This window comes from Saimiri boliviensis, chromosome 7 (assembly GCF_048565385.1).
Source record: "Saimiri boliviensis isolate mSaiBol1 chromosome 7, mSaiBol1.pri, whole genome shotgun sequence".
NCBI classification, from domain to species: Eukaryota; Metazoa; Chordata; class Mammalia; order Primates; family Cebidae; genus Saimiri; species Saimiri boliviensis.
Window position 1 is genome coordinate 65,314,929 of NC_133455.1, and position 21,107 is coordinate 65,336,035.

A 21,107-nucleotide genomic window follows, 5' to 3' on the forward strand; every position below is an offset into this window, starting at 1 on the left:
GTGTAAGCCACCGTGCCCAGCTCATACAAGACTATTAAAAGGAGTATAAGTGCCCAAAGATGGCTGGGTAGAGTGGCTCACACCTGTAATCTCAGCACTTAAGGAGGCTGAGGCAGACAGATCACCTGCGGTCAGGAGTTTGAGACCAGCCTGGCCAACTTGACAAAACCCCATCTCTACTAAACATACAAAAATTAGCTGGGAGTGCTGGCAGGCGCCTGTAATCCCAGCTACTCAGGAGACTGAGGCAGGAGAATCACTTGAACTCAGGAGGTGGAAGTTGCAGTGAGCCGAGATGGCGCCAATGCACTCCAGCCTGGGCAACAGAGTGAGACTCTGTCTTAAATAATTAAAAAACTAATCTATACTGTTTTCAATATGGACAATGATGCTTATTTAGAAACAGTGATAAGACCAAGGGTAGCTGTGCTTTTCACTCCCTAAGCAGTCCATTAAGTGACAAATGATGAATTAGGAAATTAAAAAAGGGAAACACAAAAAGCAACCAAACCTAGAAGTCCAGGTGAATCTTAGTTCTCTTCCATCTCCTTCTTCATGTTTTTAAGGGACAGGGATCTTACTGTGTTATCCAGGCTAGAGTTCAGTGGCGATCATGGCTCAACTGCAAACTTGAACTCTCATGCTCAAGCGATCTTCTGCCTCAGCCTCTAAGTAGCTGGGACTATAGGTGCGTACCACCACACTTGGTTAATTTTTAAATTTTTAGTAGAGACAAGTTCTGGCTCTGTTGCCCAGGGTGGTCTCAAACTCCTGGGCGCAAGCAATCCTCCTGCCTTGGCCTCCCAAAATGCTGGGATTACAGATGTAAACCACTGTGCTCAGCCTTTTCCATCTTCTTATACTTTTAGCAATCAATTGGATTGCCCGGTGCTATCAGCCGTCTAGTAGGATCTTTTATTTTTACATATTTTTTTGAGACAGAGTCTCACTCTGTCACCTAGGCTGGAGTGCAGTGGCATTATCTTGGCTCATTACAACCTCTGCCTCCCAGGTTCAAGTGATTCTCCTGCCTCAGCCTCCTGAGTAGCTGGGACTACTGGCACATGCCACCATGCCTGGCTAATTTTTGTATTTTTAGTGGAGATGGGGTTTCACTATGTTGGCCAGGCTGGTCTTGAACTCTTGGAAGCAAGTGATGCCCCCACCTCTGTCTCCCAAAATACTGGGATTACAGGCATGAGCCACCATGCCTGCCTGGCCTTGTAGGCTCTTATATGGGAGGATTTTCTCCTCTCCAAGCAGGCTTAGAGAGATAGGCTTGTTCTGACCCATATCTCACTAAATATTTACGAGAAAAAGTTTCTCACCATATCCTTACACATAATCAGCATTTTTGTCTGCTGCAGTCCCAGTCATTTCCTACCTTTGGCCAGTTTCAACACGCAAAAGCCTTTTGCACTGAATCCACATTGTGTGTACTGGCATGACATCAGCTATCCTATTCCTAGCAGGGTCTGGGAGGAGGAGACTTACAATGGTGCTTTGAGTCACAACAAAGCCCCTTCCTCTCTATTTAGGATTTCTGACATTTTTTCCTTCCACTTAAAATTCTTCTTCCCATTTAAATAAAAAAAATTTTTTTAATTAAAACCATAAAGGGGAAAGAAGGAGTTGGCAGGACTAAAGGTCTAAAAACTTGAGAAGGAAGAGAGTTAAGAAAAGTTATAAAACTGCTTTGTGGTTACATCTCTTGCCAACTGGTTTCACTGTTAAAGTAGAGCTAAAGCTCATGCACAGAAAAGTATCCCAGCTTTACAAATGGTCAAAAACTCCTAGACTTCAAACATGACCCCTAAACATTCAAGAACTTTTCTAATTCTAAGCAGAAAAGTGATTGGCACTCCAAGTTATGGGAAGGGATTGACAGTGTCACACCTAACATAACGGAAGACTACAGGATGTGTTATTTTTTATCTCAGAAAGAATGCTTCATATTATTATATTACTTTCCAAATATTGGGATTTGGGCCAAATATTTAGCTTTTAAAAATCCAGCTTTCCTATATAGGTGGAATCTAGAGTAAAGGATGGCTTTGCTCCCCAACAGGTCTGTTTATTTCATTATAACAACTGTTGTAACAAACCATCCCCATGTACAAAGCCAGATATGTAGGAAAGTATGAGAAAACTGGAAAAATTTACCAGCTCCGCGGCCTCTGGATAGTGTTATAAATCACCAGCATATGTAACTCATTTTCTAGTTAAGTAATTCCCTCTGGGGAGAGGTCTGCAATCCACATGAAGGATCAAATTTCATTAGCAGTTGTAGGAAAACGCAACCCCGTGCATTTGCAAGTCAAAACTCCTGAAAGCTATAGCTAGTCTGGCTATCTTCATTGACGTTTCCTGAGAGAGAATTTTAGCTGATAGAAAACATTTGTTGGAAGGCACAGACGAGGAAGTTGAGAAGAAGAGAAGGGATTCAGCTAGCAGAGACAAGTAAGCCTCAGTCTTAATGTTAAACTCTGGCCTTAACACTCAGTCTGCAGCTGTGTCCAAGCAGAGAGCTATTCGGCAGTAATTCCACCCCCAAAGCTACAAATGATAAAGAGCACAGGAAGACAAATTAAAAGGGCAAGTTTACAAAAACACATAATCCACTCGGTATTAAACTCTCTTCATTTCTAGATACTGATTTGAATCCCAGTGTGAACTTGATTTAGCATTAAATTGGGTCAGAGACTCACAAATCTTAGCATCTACATACATATAAATAATTCATTTGAGACTATTAACTTATCTAACTGGAATCAAAAGACATACTGACCACATATTCCCTTCTACTCAAAATGGCTAGAATAGAAAAACAGCTTTGTTTAGTACCTGACTTGGCCTTCTCAAGTCTCAAACCCGCCCAATTCTTACCTTGGTTTGAGTTGGTTCACCTTTCTCAAACATCATCTTAAGCCTGTTCAGTGGAACGTTGTATTTCTCTATTTTGCCTGAAGATTCTGTGTTTTCACTGATTTCTGATTTTTCTACTTCATGCCTGGATTCTCCTAGACAATTTTCCATTTTTTTACTTTTTGTTGAGTGGTCTTTAAGATCCTCACTGTCCTTGATACGGGGATATCGATACTGAACGAGGGCTTCAGGAGGTGACCTGAATCTAGATCTAGGGTGGATTTGTTCCTCTTGGTCAGCTTCGGCTCCAGAAGCAGCGTGGCTTGTCACTTCAGCAGGAGGACGGTCCGCTCTGTGCCTAATCTCAGTGCTGCTGTTCCGCAGAGAGTCTGTCTGATACTCTGCTCCCAGCCCTGGGTTCTCCCACTTCTTCTTTAACACAGTCAGGGTCCCCCTTCTAAAGCTCTGGGAGAGATTTTCAGTGTTCTAGAAGAACAAGAAGTAGGTGCCAGTTAAAACTTGCCTGCTGAAACATTCAAACATGTTGTTCTTTGTAAAATGAAAGTTAAAACTCCAAGCTGCTCCTGGTCCACTGCTGTTTCAGACAGCTGTGAACAGTTATAGCCCTGCCACATGGAGAAAGCATCCACCCGGGAGAGGGAGAGGGGAAGAGAGAAAAAGTCAGGAGCTGAAGCAGGAAGTGATAAAACAGGATGGCCTTATAAGGAGAAAATGAGAAGAAGGGCAAGCCCAGCTCTGATGATAGTTACATGAGAGACAACAGATTTTTATCCAAAGATTAATAGGGAAAAAAACACAAGAAAGAAAAAGCAAAATACAAGTGCTTTAAACACTTTAACTACACATTAGCAAAAGTTCATCATTACCTGCCATAAAATAACATAAATTCTGTGGTTTTTTTTTTTCTTTTAAATAAGACAAAGATGCAGGATAGCCGAAACTGTATAATACCATTAATTATGGACAGTGGCAACAAGGATTGAAACTATTTGTAGAACCCTAGGGAAGTCACCAGACTTTTCCAAGTATTTACATAAATAGTTAAATCTGACATAATTTACATGCATGAGCAGTCAAATTTTATTTTAACATAAGAATTTATTTTTTTTTCTACCTGCTCTTCTCTACAAGTTTATCTGTGTATAAATTCTGTTATTGGGGTTGGGCACGGTGGCCATACCTGTAATCCCAGCACTTTGGGAGGCCAAGGCCAGCGGATCATGAGGTCAGTAGTTCGGGACCAGACTGGCCAACATGGCAAAATCCCATCTCTACTACAAATACAAAAATTAGCTGGGTGTGGCAGTATGTGCCTGTAGTCCCAGCTGTCCCTGCCTCAGGAGGCTGAGGTAAAAGAATCGCTTGAACCTGGGAAGTGGAGGTTGCAGTGAACCAAGACCGTGGCACTGCACTCCAGCCTGGGCAACAGAGTAAGACTCCATCTCAAAGAAAAAAAAAAACAAAAACGATCAGTTATCAGGAAATTCACTGTCTTACAGATCCTTTGTATCTGTATGTGTACATGACATGAATAGATGCTATAATACATGCCATTTTCCCTACTTGACTCCCCACATCTTCCAACTAAGACACCCACTCCTGACAGTTTATATGATATATATGCTCCCATTTTTTTCTATTTTGTATGCTATATGTAAAATATGCAGGCTTCAAAAGCAAGTAACACCACTAATCACTCAGATGAGCTAAGGACACACACTTACATATCTAAGAGAGTTGGCGTTCACCTGGGCCAAAAATGGAATTAATTTATATATATAAGCCAGACTGGAAACAACCTGGAAACTATCACTGTTGTTCCACAATAATAGAGGAAACACGCTTGTTGAAAATTAAATGTCCCGGCTGAGCACAGTGGCTCACACCTGTAATCCCAGCACTTTGGGAGGCCGAGGCGGGTGGATCACCTAAGCTCAGGAGTTCAAGACCAGCCTGGCCAACATGGTGAAACCCTGTCTTTACTAAAAATACAAAAATCAGCCAGGTGTGGTGGCATGTGCCTGTAGTCCCAGCTACTTGGGAGGCTGAGGCAGGAGAATCACTTGAACCCATGAGGTAGGGGTATTGAAGTGAGCTGAGATCACGACACTGCACTCCAGCCTGGGTGACAGAGTGAAATTTTGTCTTAAAAAAAAAAAAAAGAAAAAAGAGAGAAAAGAAAAGAAAAAGAAAATTAAATATCCCATATTTTGAAAGGACTGTTCTCCTAAATAAATTGAATAGTACCACCTTCCCAACAAACTGCAAACTTCAGTACCTTCTTGTTCTCCACTCCTGTAGTCTGTGACTCACCGGTCTTTCAACTAAGAAAGAAGGGACAAACAACCTAGGAATTAAACAGGATTAGCAGCTATTTTGGGAATTAAGTCTCTCACCCTATTACTCTTCCGAATATACTCTGAGAGCCACTTCATCAAGTAGCAACAAGGCTTGGAAAAAAATCATAGAACTGCTGGAATCTAACGTTTAAATTTTAGCTTACAAAATGACCCACTGGGGGAAGAATGTATGGATCAGAGATATAAGAAGCTTAAAAAGTTTTCTTGCTGGAAAAGAGAATTACAAAACAGCTCCAAAGCTAGTTCTACCCTAACGCCCAGCAGCACTCTTGGCTCTGTACGGTCTCGTGCCACACAATGGATGAATCATCTAGGTCTCTGACTTCACCTGCCCTACTGTGCCCACACAGGAGCCCTGACAATCCAAGTAGCACTCTGCCTTGGTAACCAGACACTATTTTTCTCAGGTACATATCATGTGATCAAAGTATACTTTTCAGTGAAGAAAGCAAATTATAAGACAGTATGATCCCATTTTGCTTTATTTTTAATTCTTATTTTTCAGAGACAGGGTCTTGCTTTGTCACTAAGGCTGAACTGCAGTGGAATAATCATAGCTCACTGAAGCTGTTTGACCTCCTGGGCTCAAGTGATCTTCCCACCTCAGCCTTCTGAGTAGCTAGGACTACAGGTCTATGTCAGCATGCCTGGCAAGTTTTTTTATTTTTGGTGGGGATGGAGTCCAGCTGTCACCCAGCTGGACTGCAGTGGCACAACCTTGGCTCACTGCAACCTCCTCTACCTCCTGGGTTCAAGTGATTCTCTCTGCCTGAGACTCCCAAGTAGCTGGGACTACAGGTGCACACCGCCACACCCAGCTAATTTTTGCATTTTTAGTAGACATGGGGTTTCACCATGTTAGCCAGGCTGGTCTGGAACTCCTGACCTCAAGTGTTCCACCTGCCTTGGCCTCCCAAAGTGCTGGGATTACAGGTGTGAGCCACTGTGCCCAGCCCAATTGCCTCCTTAAATTTTTCATTACTTTATTTTATTTTAAATTTATTATTTTTCTCAATTACAAAAGTAATAATTTATGGGGGGGGGAACTCACAATCAATATAGGAATGTGTACATGACATGAATAGATGCTATAATACATGCCATTTTCCCGACTTCCCGCATCTCCCAACCAAGACACCCACTCCTGACAGTTTATATGATATATATGCTCTCTTTTTTTTCTATTTTGTATGCTATATGTATTTTTTGCACAAAATCATACTGTAATTACTGTTCTGCACTTTGCTTTAATCACTTAATGTGCTTTTGATATCTTTTCATACCCATACATAAAATCTTTTAATTTTTTTTTTTTTTTTGAGATGAAGTCTTGCTCTGTCACCCAAGCTGGAGTACCGTAGCATAATCTCAGCTCACCGCAACCTCCACCTCCCAGGTTCCAGCAGTTCTCTTGCTTCAGCCTCCCAAGTAGCTGGGCTTACAGGAACGTACCACTATGCCACCTAATTTTTGTATAAGTAGAGATGTGGTTTCACCACGTTGGCCAGGCTGGTCTTCAACTCCTGACCTGGGGTGATCTACACCAAAGTGTGGGGATTACAGGTGTGAGCCACCATCCCCAGCCTCTTCTTTAAATACCTATTCATGTCCACTTACCTTAGCTGCTAAATGCATTGAAGACTTCTGCTTTATTTGATCTCACTATAGCATTTGACATTACTGACCACTCTCCCTTGTAAAAATTGCTTCCAACTTTTCTGCAATACCCCTTTTTCTTAGATTTCTTCCCATTTTGAGATGCAAGAATGGTGTGGAAAAAACAATAATGAAAAAGGAGATTTCTTCTCATTTATGTGGCCACTACTGTTTTTCTTTTTCGCTCTTGTTGCCCAGGCTGCAGTGCAATGGCACCATCTCGGCTCACTGCAATCTCCGCCTCCCAGGTTCAAGCAATTCTCCTGTCTCAGCCTCCCAAGTAGCTGGGATTACAGGCATGCACCACCACACCTGGCTAATTTTGTATTTTTAGTAGAGACGGGGTTTCTCCATGTTGGTCAGGCTGGTCTTGAACTCCAACCTCAGGTGATCCGCTGGCCCCGGCCTCCCAAAGTACTGGGATTACAGGTGTGAGCCACCGAGCCCAGCCCTTCTCAGTTTCTTAGTTTTTCTTATTCTTTTTTTTTTTTAACAGGTTTCTCCTCCTCTTGTTCCTCCCTTATATGGTGGGGCCCCTCAGGGTTTTTGTCTTAGGTCCTCTGCTTTGCTTACTTTACATATTCTCTGTATATAATGTTATCCATCCCAATTTCACCTACCATATAGATTATAGCATCAATAAATACATAGATAGATCTATACTGTGTGACTATATAGACAGAGTTATAGAACCTATATCTCTAGTCAGATAGCTCTCCTTTTCTACCAATTCTACTTGGAAGTGCTAGAGGCATCTTAAACTCCTCTTTGCTTAAGGTTGAAGTTTTCCCTTTCTTCCCTTCACTCCTCAGCCTTTAACCTGTTTCTTGACTTGAATTCTCTACCTTGGTGAATGTGACAACCATCTTTTTGTCTGTCAAGCAGCCCTGTTCTCTTTTTCTTTTTTTTTTTTTTGAGACAGAGTTTCGCTCTTATTACCCAGGCTGGAGTGCAATGGTACGATCTCGGCTCACCGCAACCTCCGCCTTCTGAGTAGCTGGGTTCAGGCAGTTCTCCTGCCTCAACCTCCTGAGTAGCTGGGACTACAGGCACGCGCCACCATGCCCAGCTAATTTTTTTGTATTTTTAGTAGAGACGGGGTTTCACCATGTTGACCAGGATGGTCTTGATCTCTTGACCTTGTGATCCACCCGCCTCGGCCTCCCAAAGTGCTGGGATTACAGGCTTGAGCCACCGCGCCCGGCCAGCCCTGTTCTCTTATGCCTTCATGCTGCGTGTGTGCTGCTTCCTCCATTGAGAACACAAAGCCTGTGCCGCTACCTGTCCCCTCTACTTCACTAATTCCTTTTGGTTCTTTAGGGTTGAGTCAGGCACTGCCTCTTCTGGGAAGCCTTCCTTGATGTGGTAGAGTCCAGGTCCCTCCTAAATTCTCCCCCAGCCCACTCTTGAGTATTTCTTTGATTTCACACCTGGATTGTAATTATATTTTCCAAATTCTCAACAGTCCCTTGGAGGCAGAGAATACATCTTATTCTTCTTTTTTCTTCAGCAGCTGGATCATAAGAGATGCTCCACAGATGACTGTCTATACTTGTGGGGTTAATTTCTCTCATCCCATTGTTTTGAACCTAGTCCATTTCAGGCCTTTATCCTACCACTCCCAAACAATACAAGATGACCAATGACCTTCATGTTGCCAAATCCGATGGTCAATTATCAGCTTATCTGTGTGTTTGACTCTGACAATTCCCCCTCTAGAAACTCTTTCTTCACTTGGCTTCTGGCACTTGTTTCCTCTGCTGGTTACTCATTACATCTCCAACCTTGAAACACCAAGGTGCCCCTGAGCTAAATCATGAGACCACTTCTCTGTCTATACTCACTTCCTAGCTTATCATGCACCTCATAGCTTTAAGTACCACTGATACGTTGATACACATCTATTTTATCTGCAGCAGAGATCTCTTCCAACTCCAGATTTTTATGTAGTATCCAAGTTCCTACTGATATTTCCATTTGGATGTCTTAATAAAACATGTCACAGTTTACATGTACAAAACTGATCTACTATTTCTCCCTATCTGAATCTGCTTTTACTGTAGTCTTCCCCATCTCAATCAATGGTTTTTGTTTTGTTTTGTTTTTTGAGACGGTAGGCCTGGTGCGGTGGCTCACCCCTGTAATCCAAGCACTTTGGAGGCCAAGGCGAGCGGATCACCTGAGGTCAGGAGTTCAAGACCAGCCTAACCAACATGGTGAAACCCCGTCTTTATAAAAAAGAGACGGAGTCTCGCTCTGTCGCCAGGCTGGAGTACAGTGGTGCAATCTCAGCTCACTGTAACCTCTGCCTCCTGGGTTCAAGCGAAGCTTCTGACTCAGCCTTTCGGGTAGCTGGGACTACAGGTGTGTGCCACCACACCCAGCTAATTTTTGTAGTTTTAGTAGAGATGAGATTTCACCATACTAGCCAGGATGGTCTTGATCTCTTGACCTTGTGATCCACCTGCCTTGGCCTTCCAAAGTGCTGGGATTACAGGCATGAGCCACAGCACCTGGCCTCAATTAATGGTATTTTAATTTAATTGTGTTTGGGCCAAAAATATTACTGCTTTTAAAAATATATATATAGAGAGAGATGGGGTCTGCTATATTGCCCAGGCTGATCTTGAACTCCTGACGTCAAGTGATTCTTCTGCCTTGACCTCCCAAAGTTCTGGGATTACAGGCACAAGCCATTGGCATGGCCACTGCGACCATTATTGATTCTTCTTTCTCTCTACCTTCAACATACGTCCTGACCACATCTCAATACCCATACTGCTACTACTCTAGTCCAAATCATATTATACCTGGCCTAAATTATTATAATTGTCTCTTAATTATGCTTCTGCCATTATTCCTCTATATTCTCTTCCTTCTTTTTTTTTTACATTTAAAAAAATAGGGTCCTGCTAGGTTGCCCAGGTTAGTCTTGAACTCATGGTCTCAAGCGGTGCTTCCACCTTGGCCTCCTAAAATGCTGTGATTACAGCCTTCTCTTCCTTTTTTTTTTTTTTAAATTTGAGTCAGGCTGGGCGCAGTGGTGGCTCACGCCTGTAATCCTTGCACTTTGGGAGGTCGAGGTGGGCAAATCATGAGGTAAAGAGATTGAGACCATCCTGGCCAACATGGTGAAACCCCGTCTCTACTAAAAATACAAAAATTAGCTAGGCGTGGTGGCACGCGCCTCTGGTCCCAGCTACTCAGGAGGCTGAGGCGGAAGAATCGCATGAACCCAGGAGGTGGAGGTTGCAGTGAGCCGAGATGGTGCCACTGCACTCCAGCCTGGCAACAGAGCAAGACTCCATCTCAAAAAAAAAAATTAAGTCAGATCACATCACTCCTTTGCATATAAACCCTCTCCAAAGGCCTCCTTGCATTCCGAGTTAAAGCCCAGGTCTTTACAATGACACCAAGTGACCTTTCTCTTGTATTCCTCAAATACACCATGACTGTTCTTGCCTGATGACATTCGCACATGCAGTTCCTCTGCCTAACTCTTCTGCCTGGCTCAAGTCCTCAAATCTCTGCTCAAACATCTCATCACACGCCTTCCTTGATCACCCTAGGCTCTGTCCTCCTTACCTGCCTCATGCTGTTCCATAGCACTAATCACTAGTGACACAATTTCTTTTAAAAAAAAAAAAAAATTTTGCCAGGTGCCGTGGCTCAGCCTGGGTAACAAGAGTGAAACTCCGTCTCAAAAAAAAAAAAAAAAAAAAAAATTTTTTTTTGAGATGGAGTCTCACTTTGTCGCCCAGACTGGAGTGCAGTGGTGCAATCTCGGCCCACTGCAACTTGCCTCCCAGGTTTCAAGTGATTCTCCTGCCTCAGCCTCCAGAGTGGCTGGGATTACAGGCATGCACCACCATGCTCAGCTAATTTTTGTAGTTTTAGTAGAAACGGGGTTTCACCATGTTGGTCAGGCTAGTCTCCAACCCCTGACCTCAGGTGATCCACCTCCCTCGGCCTCCCCAAATGCTGGGCTTACAGGTATGAGCCACCGTGCCTGGCCGTACCAACGCAATTTCTTTGTTGTCTGTCTTTTGCACTAGAATGTAAATTCCACAAGGACTGAGAGGTAATCTGTATTCTTAGAGCCTAAAACAGTGCTTGGCATGTAGTAGGTGCTCAGTGAAAACTTGTTAAATGGATGAGAGTGAAAGGAAGGAAGGAAGGAGCAAGTGGGGGGAAAAACAGGCAGAAGCAAGAGGAAAGGAAGAAAAGGAACCAGCAGTTGAGTAAAGTAATGGTAGTTTTTTCTTACAATGAATGAGAGGAGATTCATTTTTTAATTACAGGAAAATTAAACCACGACCTGGTCAGTAGGAGCAAATTTACAGGCACAAGTTACGTACTAATTTAAATAGGTTAGGTACTGAAAACTGCCAGGAGGATGTTTTTGTAATGCCATCCAAATTAAGGAATTATTGCCCAACATATGAGTTTCTTTCCTCACAAGATTAAATCAAGTAAAATTTCAAAAGACATATATTCTTTAGCCCAGCTGAAAGTTAGCAAGCATAGAGAGTAGAGAACGGGTAAAAGCAGAAAGTTTATTCTGGAGGTTTTTGTATTCGACAGATCTGCAGCTAGGAAACTTGCTAACTAGATTGGGCCAAGAAGTTTGCTTTAAACAAAAAACCTAGAAGATGACAACAGCTGCACAGCTACTATCATTTAAATGCACAGATGTAGAAGTTCTGATTGTGTGATTTGGAGGAAGACTGCCTAGGAAACCCTGTGTTCTCATTTGAGTAGAAGCCATTTTACTAACCTCAGGCAAAGCACTTGGCCTCTTGTCCAACACAGGAAAGAAAAAGTGGTTCAAAATGAGAACTACAGTGAAAAAATAAGATTCCCTGGACTAAGCCAGTTGTCCTGAGCAAATGGCTCACAGATCACACCAGCTGGCAAAAATGTCCACTCAGCTGACATAGAACCCAAGCCCCACAGAGGCTGCAGGTGGTTTGGCCACACTGCTCTGCTCAAGAAGTGCCACATGCCCTGGAATTTCTGAATACTTACAGTTTTCTTCTTCTCCATGTTTGTCTCTTCGGCTGCTTTCTGGTACCTTCAGAGAAGGGGGGAGGGAAGAATGTCTCAAATTAAACTTATATTTTCACTCTTTAAATTTTTTTTTTTTTTTTTTTTTTTTTTTTTTTTTTTTTTTTAGACAAGAGTCTTGCTCTGTCACCAGACTGGAGTGCAGTGGCGCAATCTTGGCTCACTGCAACCTCTGCCTCCCTGCAACCTCTGCCTCCTGGGTTCAAGCAATTCTTCTGCCTCAGCCTCCCCAATAGCTGGGACTACAGGCACATGCCACTATGCCCGACTAATTTTTTGTATTTTTAGTAGAGACAGGGTTTCACCATGTTGGCCAGGATGGTCTTGATCTCTTGATCTTGCGATCCGCCTACCTTGGCCTCCCTGTCGCCCAGGCTGCAGTGCAGTGGTGCTATCTCAGCTCACTACAACTTCTACCTCCTAGGTTCAAGTGATTCTCCTGCCTCAGCCTTCATGGTAGCTGTGATTACAGGCACCCACCACTATGCCCGGCTAATTTTTGTGTTTTTAGTAGAGACGGGGTTTTACCATGTTGGCCAGGCTGGTCATTACAGGTGTGAGCCACCGCCCAGCCATTTTTTTTTTTTTTCTTTTGAGATAGTGTCTCACTCTGTTGCTCAGACTAGAATACAGTGGTACAACCATGGTTCATCACGATTCCTACAGCCTTGACCTCCTGGGTTCAAATGAACCTCCTGTCCCAGCCTTCTGAGTGGCTGGGACTATAAGTGCACATTACCACCACACCTGGCTTATTTTTTATATTTTTATAGAGACGGTGTCTTGCCATGTTGCTTAGGTTAGGTCTCAAACTCCTGAGCTCAACTGATCTTCATGCCTCAGCCTCCTAAATTGTTGAGATTACAGGTGTGAGCCACCATCCCTGGCCACTTTCTTTCTCTCTCTTTTTTTTTTTTTTTTTTTTTGAGATGGAGTTTCTCTCTGTCACCCAGGCTGAAGCTCAGTAGTGTGATCTTGGCGGCACTGCAACCTCCACCACCAGGGTTCAAATGATTCCACCTCAGCCTCCTGAGTAGCTGGGACCACACATGTGCATCACCATGCCTAATGTTTTGTACTTTTTGTAGCGATAGGGTTTCACCATGTTGCCCAGGCCAGTTTCAAACTCCTGAGCTTAAGTGATCTGGGCCACTTCACCCAGCCCGGAACTGTTTTTTTTTTTTTTTTTTTTTTTTTTCCCAAAGATTGAAAGTGGCTGGGGGGCTGGGCCTGGTGGCTCACACCTGCAATCCCATCACTTCGGGAGGACGAGGCGGGCAGACCACCTGAGGTCAAGAGTTCAAGACCAGCCTGGCCAGCATGGTGAAACCCCATCTCTACTAAAAATACAAAAATCAGTCAGGCATGGTGGTGCACACCTATAATCCCAGCTACTAGGGAGGCTGAGGCATGAGAATCACTTGAACATGGGAGGCAGAGGTTGCAATGAACTGAGATCACGCCACTATACTCTAGCCCAGGTAACAGAGCAAGACTCAAAAAAAAGAAAAGAAAACCAGTTTTGCATACCTATTTCTGCCAGCAGTTGCCTTTAATCAACTCTGTCAGAAGGAGCTGTAAATCAGAGCAGACCTCACTTCCTGCAGCTATTCCAGTCATCAGCTCTGATACAACGGCAAGATCCCCATGGTTAAGGTCAAATGCTGAAACAACTGGACAGAGCAGAAAGTCTGGGCTTTAAGCCCCAGTTTCGCTGCTTATTAACTGTGATCTCTGGCAAGTGACTTAACCTCTCTAAGCCTCAGTCTTCTTATGTAGAAAATGGTTACAATCTACTTTCAGGATTGCTGGGAAGATTAAATGTAATCACATGTGTAAAAACACTTTGAAATTAGTTAAGTCTATATAGCAATGCATTAATTCCAACATATACATTTCCCCTCCCGCATTTATGCCTCTGAAATCTTACGATTGTTCTCAGCCAAATAGTTGAGAGGTAGTCACACTCCCTGTACATGTTGAATTTAGAATTATTTATATTGTCATTTTAACTCAATTAAATGTATCTGATGGTACTACATGGTTTTGTTTTGTTTTGTTTTGTTTGAGACTGGGTTTCACTCTTGTTGCCCAGGCTGGAGTACAATGGCACGATCTTGGCTCACTGCAATCTTGGCCTCCCAGGTTCAAGCATTCTCCTACCTCAGCCTCCCAAGTAGCTGGGATTACAGGCATGTGCCACCATGCCTGGCGAATTTTTGTATTTTTACTAAAGACAGAGTTTCAGCATGTTGGTCAGGCTGGTCTAAAACTCCTGACCTCATGTGATCCGTCCACCTTAGCCTCCCAAAGTGCTGGGATTACAGGCTAAAACCACTGCACCTGGCTATTACTATATGTTTTAAATGCCACTTTAAAAATGTCTTTAAAAAGATTACACTATATTGTAATTACACTATATTGGCATTTAAGGAAAAATTATTTTACATACGTACAAGAGCGACATATGAGAAGTTTGTGATAAGCACAGGTCAGTTTAATCAGCATTTTTTCTTAGAGATGCAAAAATAGTGGCACAGCCTATAGTTGATGACACCTTAGATTTCATAAATAATATATAATTTTAAAATTATTTATTACTTTTATCATTTTATCATTTTTATTACTTGGATCAGAAGATCTCTGAGAAAAAATTAAAGTCCTTTTCAAGGATGATCAGGTTTTCTCAATTTGATGATTAAGTGGTCTGGAGATCTGTGCAGGTCCAAGCTGCACAAATCTCCAGACCACCCAGAACAACCTTTTTTTTTTTTTTTTTTGAGACAGAGTCTTGCTTTGTTGCCCAGGCTGGAGTGCAGTGGAGTGATCTCAGCTCACTGCAACCTCTACTTCCTGGGTTCAAGAGATTCTCATCCCTCAGCCTCTAGAGTAGCTGGAGTTACAGGCATGCCCCACCATGCCTGGCTAATTTTTCTATTTTTAGTAGAGACAGGGTTTCACCATGTTGACCAGGCTAGTCTCCAACTACTGGCCTTAAGGGATATGCCTGCCTCAGCCTCTCAAAGTGCTGGGATTACAGGCATGAGCCACCACGCCTGGCCCCAAAACAACCTTAACCTGGCTTCCTCCAGGCCTCTGAGTCCTGCATTGGAGTCAGCACCATTACATGGAGAATCACCATGATGTGCCTCTCCTTGGGCCTGCATTAGCAGAACCCAGTTAGCCCCACCCCTAGAAAAGGGCACTGTTCAAAGAGCACTGCCCTCTGCCTAAAGGTAGAATTTTCAGAATTCACAAGGCATTTGGAGTAGGAGGTAAGAAAAGAAGAAACAAAGCAGCCTCAGGTCTGGTGCACTGGCTCATGCCTGTAATCCCAGCACTTTGGGAGGCAGAGGTGGGCTGATCACTTGAACCCAGGAGTTTGAGACCAGACTGGGCAACATAGTAAAATCCTGTCTCTACAAAAAACACAAAAATTAGCGAGGTGTAGTGCATGCCTGTGGTCCCAGCTACAGGGAAGGCTGAGATAGGAGGATTCCTTGAGCCTGGGAGGTTGAGGCTGCAGTGAGCTATGATCATGTCGCTGTACTCTGGCCTGAGCTAGAGTGAGACACCGTCTTTAAAAAAAAAAAAAAAAAAAGGCAACCTTGACCTCCAGGACTCAAGCTATCCTCCCACCTCAGCCGGGACTAAAGACGTCTACCACCACATCCAGCTAATAAAAAAAATTTTTTTTAGTAGACAGAGGGTCTTGTTATGTTGCCCAAGCTAGTCTCAAACTCCCGAGCTCAAGTGATCCTCCTGTCTCAGCCTCTCAAAGTGTTGAAATTACAGGTATAAGCCACCATGCCTGGCCAAGAGAGTGTTACAAGAGAGTGTCCTCCAATCCTATCATTGTTTTTTTTTTTTGAGACGGAGTTTCACTCTTGTTACCCAGGCTGGAGTGCAATGGCACGATCTCGGCTCACCGCAACCTCCGCCTCCTGGGTTCAAGCAATTCTCCTGCCTCAGCCTCCTGAGTAGCTGGGATTACAGGCATGCGCCATCATGCCCAGCTAATTTTTTGTATTTTTAGTAGAGACAAGGTTTCGCCATGTTGACCAGGATGGTCTCGATCTCTCGACCTCATGATCCACCCGCCTCAGCCTCCCAAAGTGCTGGGATTACAGGCTTGAGCCACCGTGCCCGGCTTTTTTTTTTTTTTTTTTTTTTTTTGAGAAGGAGCCTTGCTCTGTCCCCCAGGCTGGAGTACAGTGGCATAATCTCAGCTCACTGCAACCTCTGCCTCCTGGGTTGGAGTGATTCTCCTGCCTCAGCCACCTGAGTAGCTGGGATTACAGGTGTGCACTGCAATACCTGGTTAATTTTTGGTTTTTTTTTAGTAGAGATGGGTTTTGTCATGTTTGCCAGACTGGTTTCAAACTCCTGACCTCAAGTGATCCACCAGCCTTGGCCTCCCAAAGTGCTGGGATTACAAGTGTAAGCCACCATGCCCAGCCCCCAACCCTATCACTGTCCAATTTTAACAATCAGATATTAACAAGTATCTCATTCACCATGTAGATATTGCTCTGCAATTGAGCAGAACTCTAATTGGGTAGGGGAAAAGGACTACCAAAAATTTCTGGCATTTAATTGACCATAAATAGGAAGAAAGTGGGATTAGAACAGCTATAATTCAATTGACAAGCTAAAAATATATTTGCAACTTATATTACAGACAAAAAATTAATTTCCCTAGAATATAAAGAACTACTAATCAATAGTAAAATGACAGCTAAATAAATAAAAAGGCAGATATAAACATACAGTTCACGGCTGGGTGTGGTGGCTCATGCCTGTAATCCCAGCACTTTGGAAGGCTGAGGCAGTGGGATCTCCTGAGGTCAGGAGTTCAAGATCAGCCTGGCCAACATGGCAAAAACCCTGTCTCTACAGAAATACAAAGATTAGCCAGGTATGGTGGCTCACGCCTGTAGTCCCAGCTACTTGGGAGGCTGAAGGAGAGAATCTCTTGAACACGGGAAGCCGAGGTTGCAGTGAGCTGAGATCATACCACTGAACTCCAGCTTGGGCAAGAGAGTGAGACTCGGCCTCAAAAAAAAAAAAAAAAAAAAAAAAAAGTTGGTTAAAATGGTAAATTTTATGTTATATACTGTGTATTTTACCACAATTAAAACAAACCAGTATGGTACTGGCATAAAGACAGACAGACAGACCAATGGAACAGAACACACAGCCCAGAAATAAACCCTTACATATATGATCAAATAATTTTTTGACAAGAGTGCTAAGACCATCCAGTGGGAAAGGACAATCTTTTCAACAAATGATGCTGAAAAAACTAGATAGCCACATGCAAAAAAATGAAATTGTACCACTACCTTATACCATAAACAAAAATTAAGTCAAATGGATCAAAGACCTCACTGTAAGAGCTAAAACTATAAAACTCTTCATTGAAACATAGGGGAAAAGTCTCACGACGTTGGATTTGGCAATGATTTTTGAAATTTATTTTTTGTCATTTATTTTTTATTCTTGTTTTTCTTATTTTTTATCTTACTTTAATTTTTTATTATCTTTTGATCATCTCATCATTACAAGATTTGGTAATGACTTACTGGGATACGACGCCAAAATAACAGGCACAAAAGAAAAAATAAACTGGACTTCAACAAAATTAAAAACTTTTCTGAGAACAGGTGCAATGGCTCATGCCTGTAATCCCAGCAATTTGGGAAGCTGAGATGGGTGGATCACATGAGGTCAGCAGTTTGAGACCAGCCTGGCCAACATGGCGAAACCCCACCTCTACTAAAAATACAAAAATTAGCCAGGCATGGTGGTATGCACCTGTAATCCCAGCTACTTGGGAGGCTGAGGCAGGAGAACCATTTGAACCCGGGAGCAAGAGGTTGCAGTGAGCTGAGATTGCACCACTGTACTCCAGCTTGGGCAACAAGAGTGAGACTCCAACTCAAAAACAAAACAAACTTTTGTGCATCAAAGAATACTATCAACAAGCCAGGCACAGTGGCTTATGACTGTAATCCTAGCACTTTGAGAGGCCAAGGCAGGTGGATCACTTGAGGTCAGGAGATCAAGACCAGCCAGGCCAACATGGTGAAACCCTATCTCTACTAATAAAGACAAAAATCAGCTGGGTGTGGTGGCGTGCCTGTAATTTCAGCTACTGAGGAGGCTGAGGCAGAAGAATTGCTTGAACCTGGGAGGCAGAGGTTGCAGTGAGCAGAGACTGCACCACTGCACTCTAGCCTGGGCAACAGAGTGAGACTCTGTCTCATGAAAAGGACACTATTAACAAAATGAAAAGATCCCATGGAGTGGGAGAAAATATTTGGAACTCATATTTGAGTTTTAAAGTAACAAAAATGAGATAATGTGATACATACTATTCTGCTTCTCCCTTTCTCCATTTCAAAGAGAAATTCAGAGCAGCTGACATTTTCATTCGAGAAATACTTATTGGTGTCTACCAATATTTATGGTGTTCCAAGCACTAGAGAAAAAGTAGTGAAAGCTATAACCAAAACAGACATAATACCTGCTCTCAGATGCTTACAGTTTAGACACTAGAAACAGAAGCATACCAATATATATACAGATACACAGTGGTAAGTCCTTTGGGGGAAAAAAAACAACCCAGGGTATTTATTAAATAACAAAGGAACAAAATTGAGAAAGAAAGAGCAAATCATGGAAAGCCTCACTTACATTAATTAGCCTGATTTGATCATTCCACAATGTATTCATGTATTAAAACATCACATTGGCCAGGTGTGGTTGTTCACGCTTGTAATCCCAGCACTTTGGGAGGCTGAGGCAAGTGGGTCAGTTGAAGCCAGGAGTTCAAGACTGGTCTGAGCAGCATGGAGAAACCCTGCCTCTATTAAAAACACAAAAATTGGCCAGGCACGGTGGCTCACACCTGTAATCCCAGTACTTTGGGAGGCTGAGGTGAGCAGATCACCTGAGGTCAGGAGTTTGAGACCAGCCTGGCCAATACGGTGAAACACTGTCTCTATTAAAAATACAAAAATTAACCAGGCATGGTGATGGGCGCCTGTAATCTCAGCCACTCAGGAGGCTGAGGCAGGAGAATCAGTTGAACCCAGGAGGTGGAGGTTGCAGTGAGCCGGGATCACACCACTGCACTCCAGCCTGGGCGACATAGTGAGACTCTGTCTCAAAAAAAAAAAAAAAAATTAGCCAGGCATGTTGGTGTGCACCTGTAGTCTCAGCTACTTGGGAGGCTGGAGTGGGAGTATTGCTTGAACCTGGGAAGTAGAAGTTACAGTGAGCCAAGATAGCACCACTGCACTCCAGCCTGTATGATAGAGCGAGACTCTGTCTCAAAAAACAAACAAAAATCACACTGAACCCCCTAAATACGTAAAATTATCAGTCAGTTAAAAACAAATGGATGGATATGATGGCTCAAGCCTGTCATCCCAGCACTTTGGGAGGCCAAGGCAGGCAGACTGCTTGAGCCCAGGAGTTTGAGACCAGCCTGAATAACACGGTGAGACCCCTTCTCTACAAAAAAAAAAAAAAAAAAAATACAAAACAAAGTAGCAGGGCCTGGTGGCATGCGCCTGTAGTCCCAGCTACACAGGAGGCTGAGGTGGGAGGATCACCTGAGCCCAGGAATTTGAGGCTGCAGTGAACCATGATGGCACCACTGCACTCCAGCCTGCACAACAAAGTGAGACTCTACCTCAAAATAAAATAAAATAAAAAATTTTAAAAAGGAGAACCTCGCTGAAAAAATGACCTGTAGGCTGAGATGTTGAGTTTGACCAGATGAAATCAGCCAGACAAAAAGAAGGGAGGAAAGCATTCCAGGAACAGAAAAACACCATGTGCAAAGGCTTTAAGGCAAGAAAGTGTCTCCTGTGTACAGAGTATACAAAGAACTCCAGTGTTGCAGAAGCTCAAGAGGGGAAAGGGCAGAAGATGAGGTTGGGAGGCAGGAGTGGGCCATGCAGGTCATGTTGAGGACTTTGAATTTAATGCTACGATGATCACTGATTCAATTCATGTTTTTAAAAGAGTTTTCTGGAGTGTGGAGCATGGACTGGAGAGGGCTGAGAATGAAATGGCGTTAATGACAGATAATGCTGGCTGGGCTGCAGAGAGAGAATGGCGCTGGAGAGAAAGAAAAGTGAACAGATTTGAGATATATTTCAAGGAAGAATCAGTAGGTTGGTAATGAGATAGGGAAGAGAAAATGATTCCTAGGTTTCTGGCAGCTGAGTCAATGGAAGCAATGCTTCCTGGGACGGGGAATTGTGAAGGAGGAACAAATTTGGAAATGGGAAACATCGAGAGTCCAGTGTTAGCCACGTTAACTAAAATATCCATTTGGTAGTAGCAGTGATTAGATGCATGTGTCCAGAGTTCAGAAGAAAGCTCTGGACTAGTTGTACACATCTGCCCATGGATGGTATTAAAGCCACAGGAGTAGATGACATCTGCGAACAGTGTGTAGTGTGAGACGATGCCCAGAACTCAGTCCCGGAGACTCTTAACATTTTAGCAGTCAGAACAGATGATAAGAGAGACTGACAAGGAAGAGAGAGAGAGGGAAGAGGAAAATGAGGAGACTGCCAGAGAAGCCAAGAGAAGCAAACATGTGGGAAGGAAAAAGCGGTGAGGGTTCATGTAAGATAAAGGCCAGGAAACATCCCCTTGATTTGGCAACAGAGAAGTGTTCGGTAAGCTTGGTAATCCTGTTTCATAATTAATTCACCCCTATTCCTTTAATGGGCATTTGATTGTTTCCAGTTTTTCTTTTCTGAGACAGAGTCTAACTCTGTTGCCCAGGTTGGAGCGTGGGGGCATGATCTCGGCTCACTGCAACCTCCGCCCCCTAGGTTCAAGTGATCCTCCTGCCTCAGCCTCCTGAGTAGCTGAGATTACAGGCGCATTCTACCACCCCGAGCTAATTTTCGTATTTTTATGTAAAGGCGGTGTTTCACTGTGTTGGCCAGGCTGGTCTCGAACTCCTGACCTCATGATCCGCCCACTCGGCCTCCCAAAGTGTTGGGATTACCGGTGTGAGCCACTGCGCCCAGCTCCAGTTTTTCACCATTGCAAATAACGCTTTGGTGAATGTCCTGGTACATATGTTTTTCCCACTTGTGCTAATAT

General features: G+C 43.3%; 1 protein-coding gene across 6 annotated transcripts in view; it reads right to left on the reverse strand.

Moving 5' to 3' along the window:
- LIMA1 (LIM domain and actin binding 1) overlaps positions 1-21,107 on the reverse strand; it is a 112,578-nt gene that overhangs the window by 43,268 nt on the left and 48,203 nt on the right. For all 6 annotated transcript variants that reach the window (XM_074402624.1, XM_003939161.4, XM_010349803.3 and 3 more), the window contains 2 exons: positions 11,931-11,976; positions 2,887-3,351 (listed from right to left, as the gene is read on the reverse strand). In XM_074402624.1, the coding sequence (XP_074258725.1) occupies positions 2,887-3,351; positions 11,931-11,976 (511 nt within the window). The remainder of the gene's footprint in view (positions 1-2,886; positions 3,352-11,930; positions 11,977-21,107) is intronic.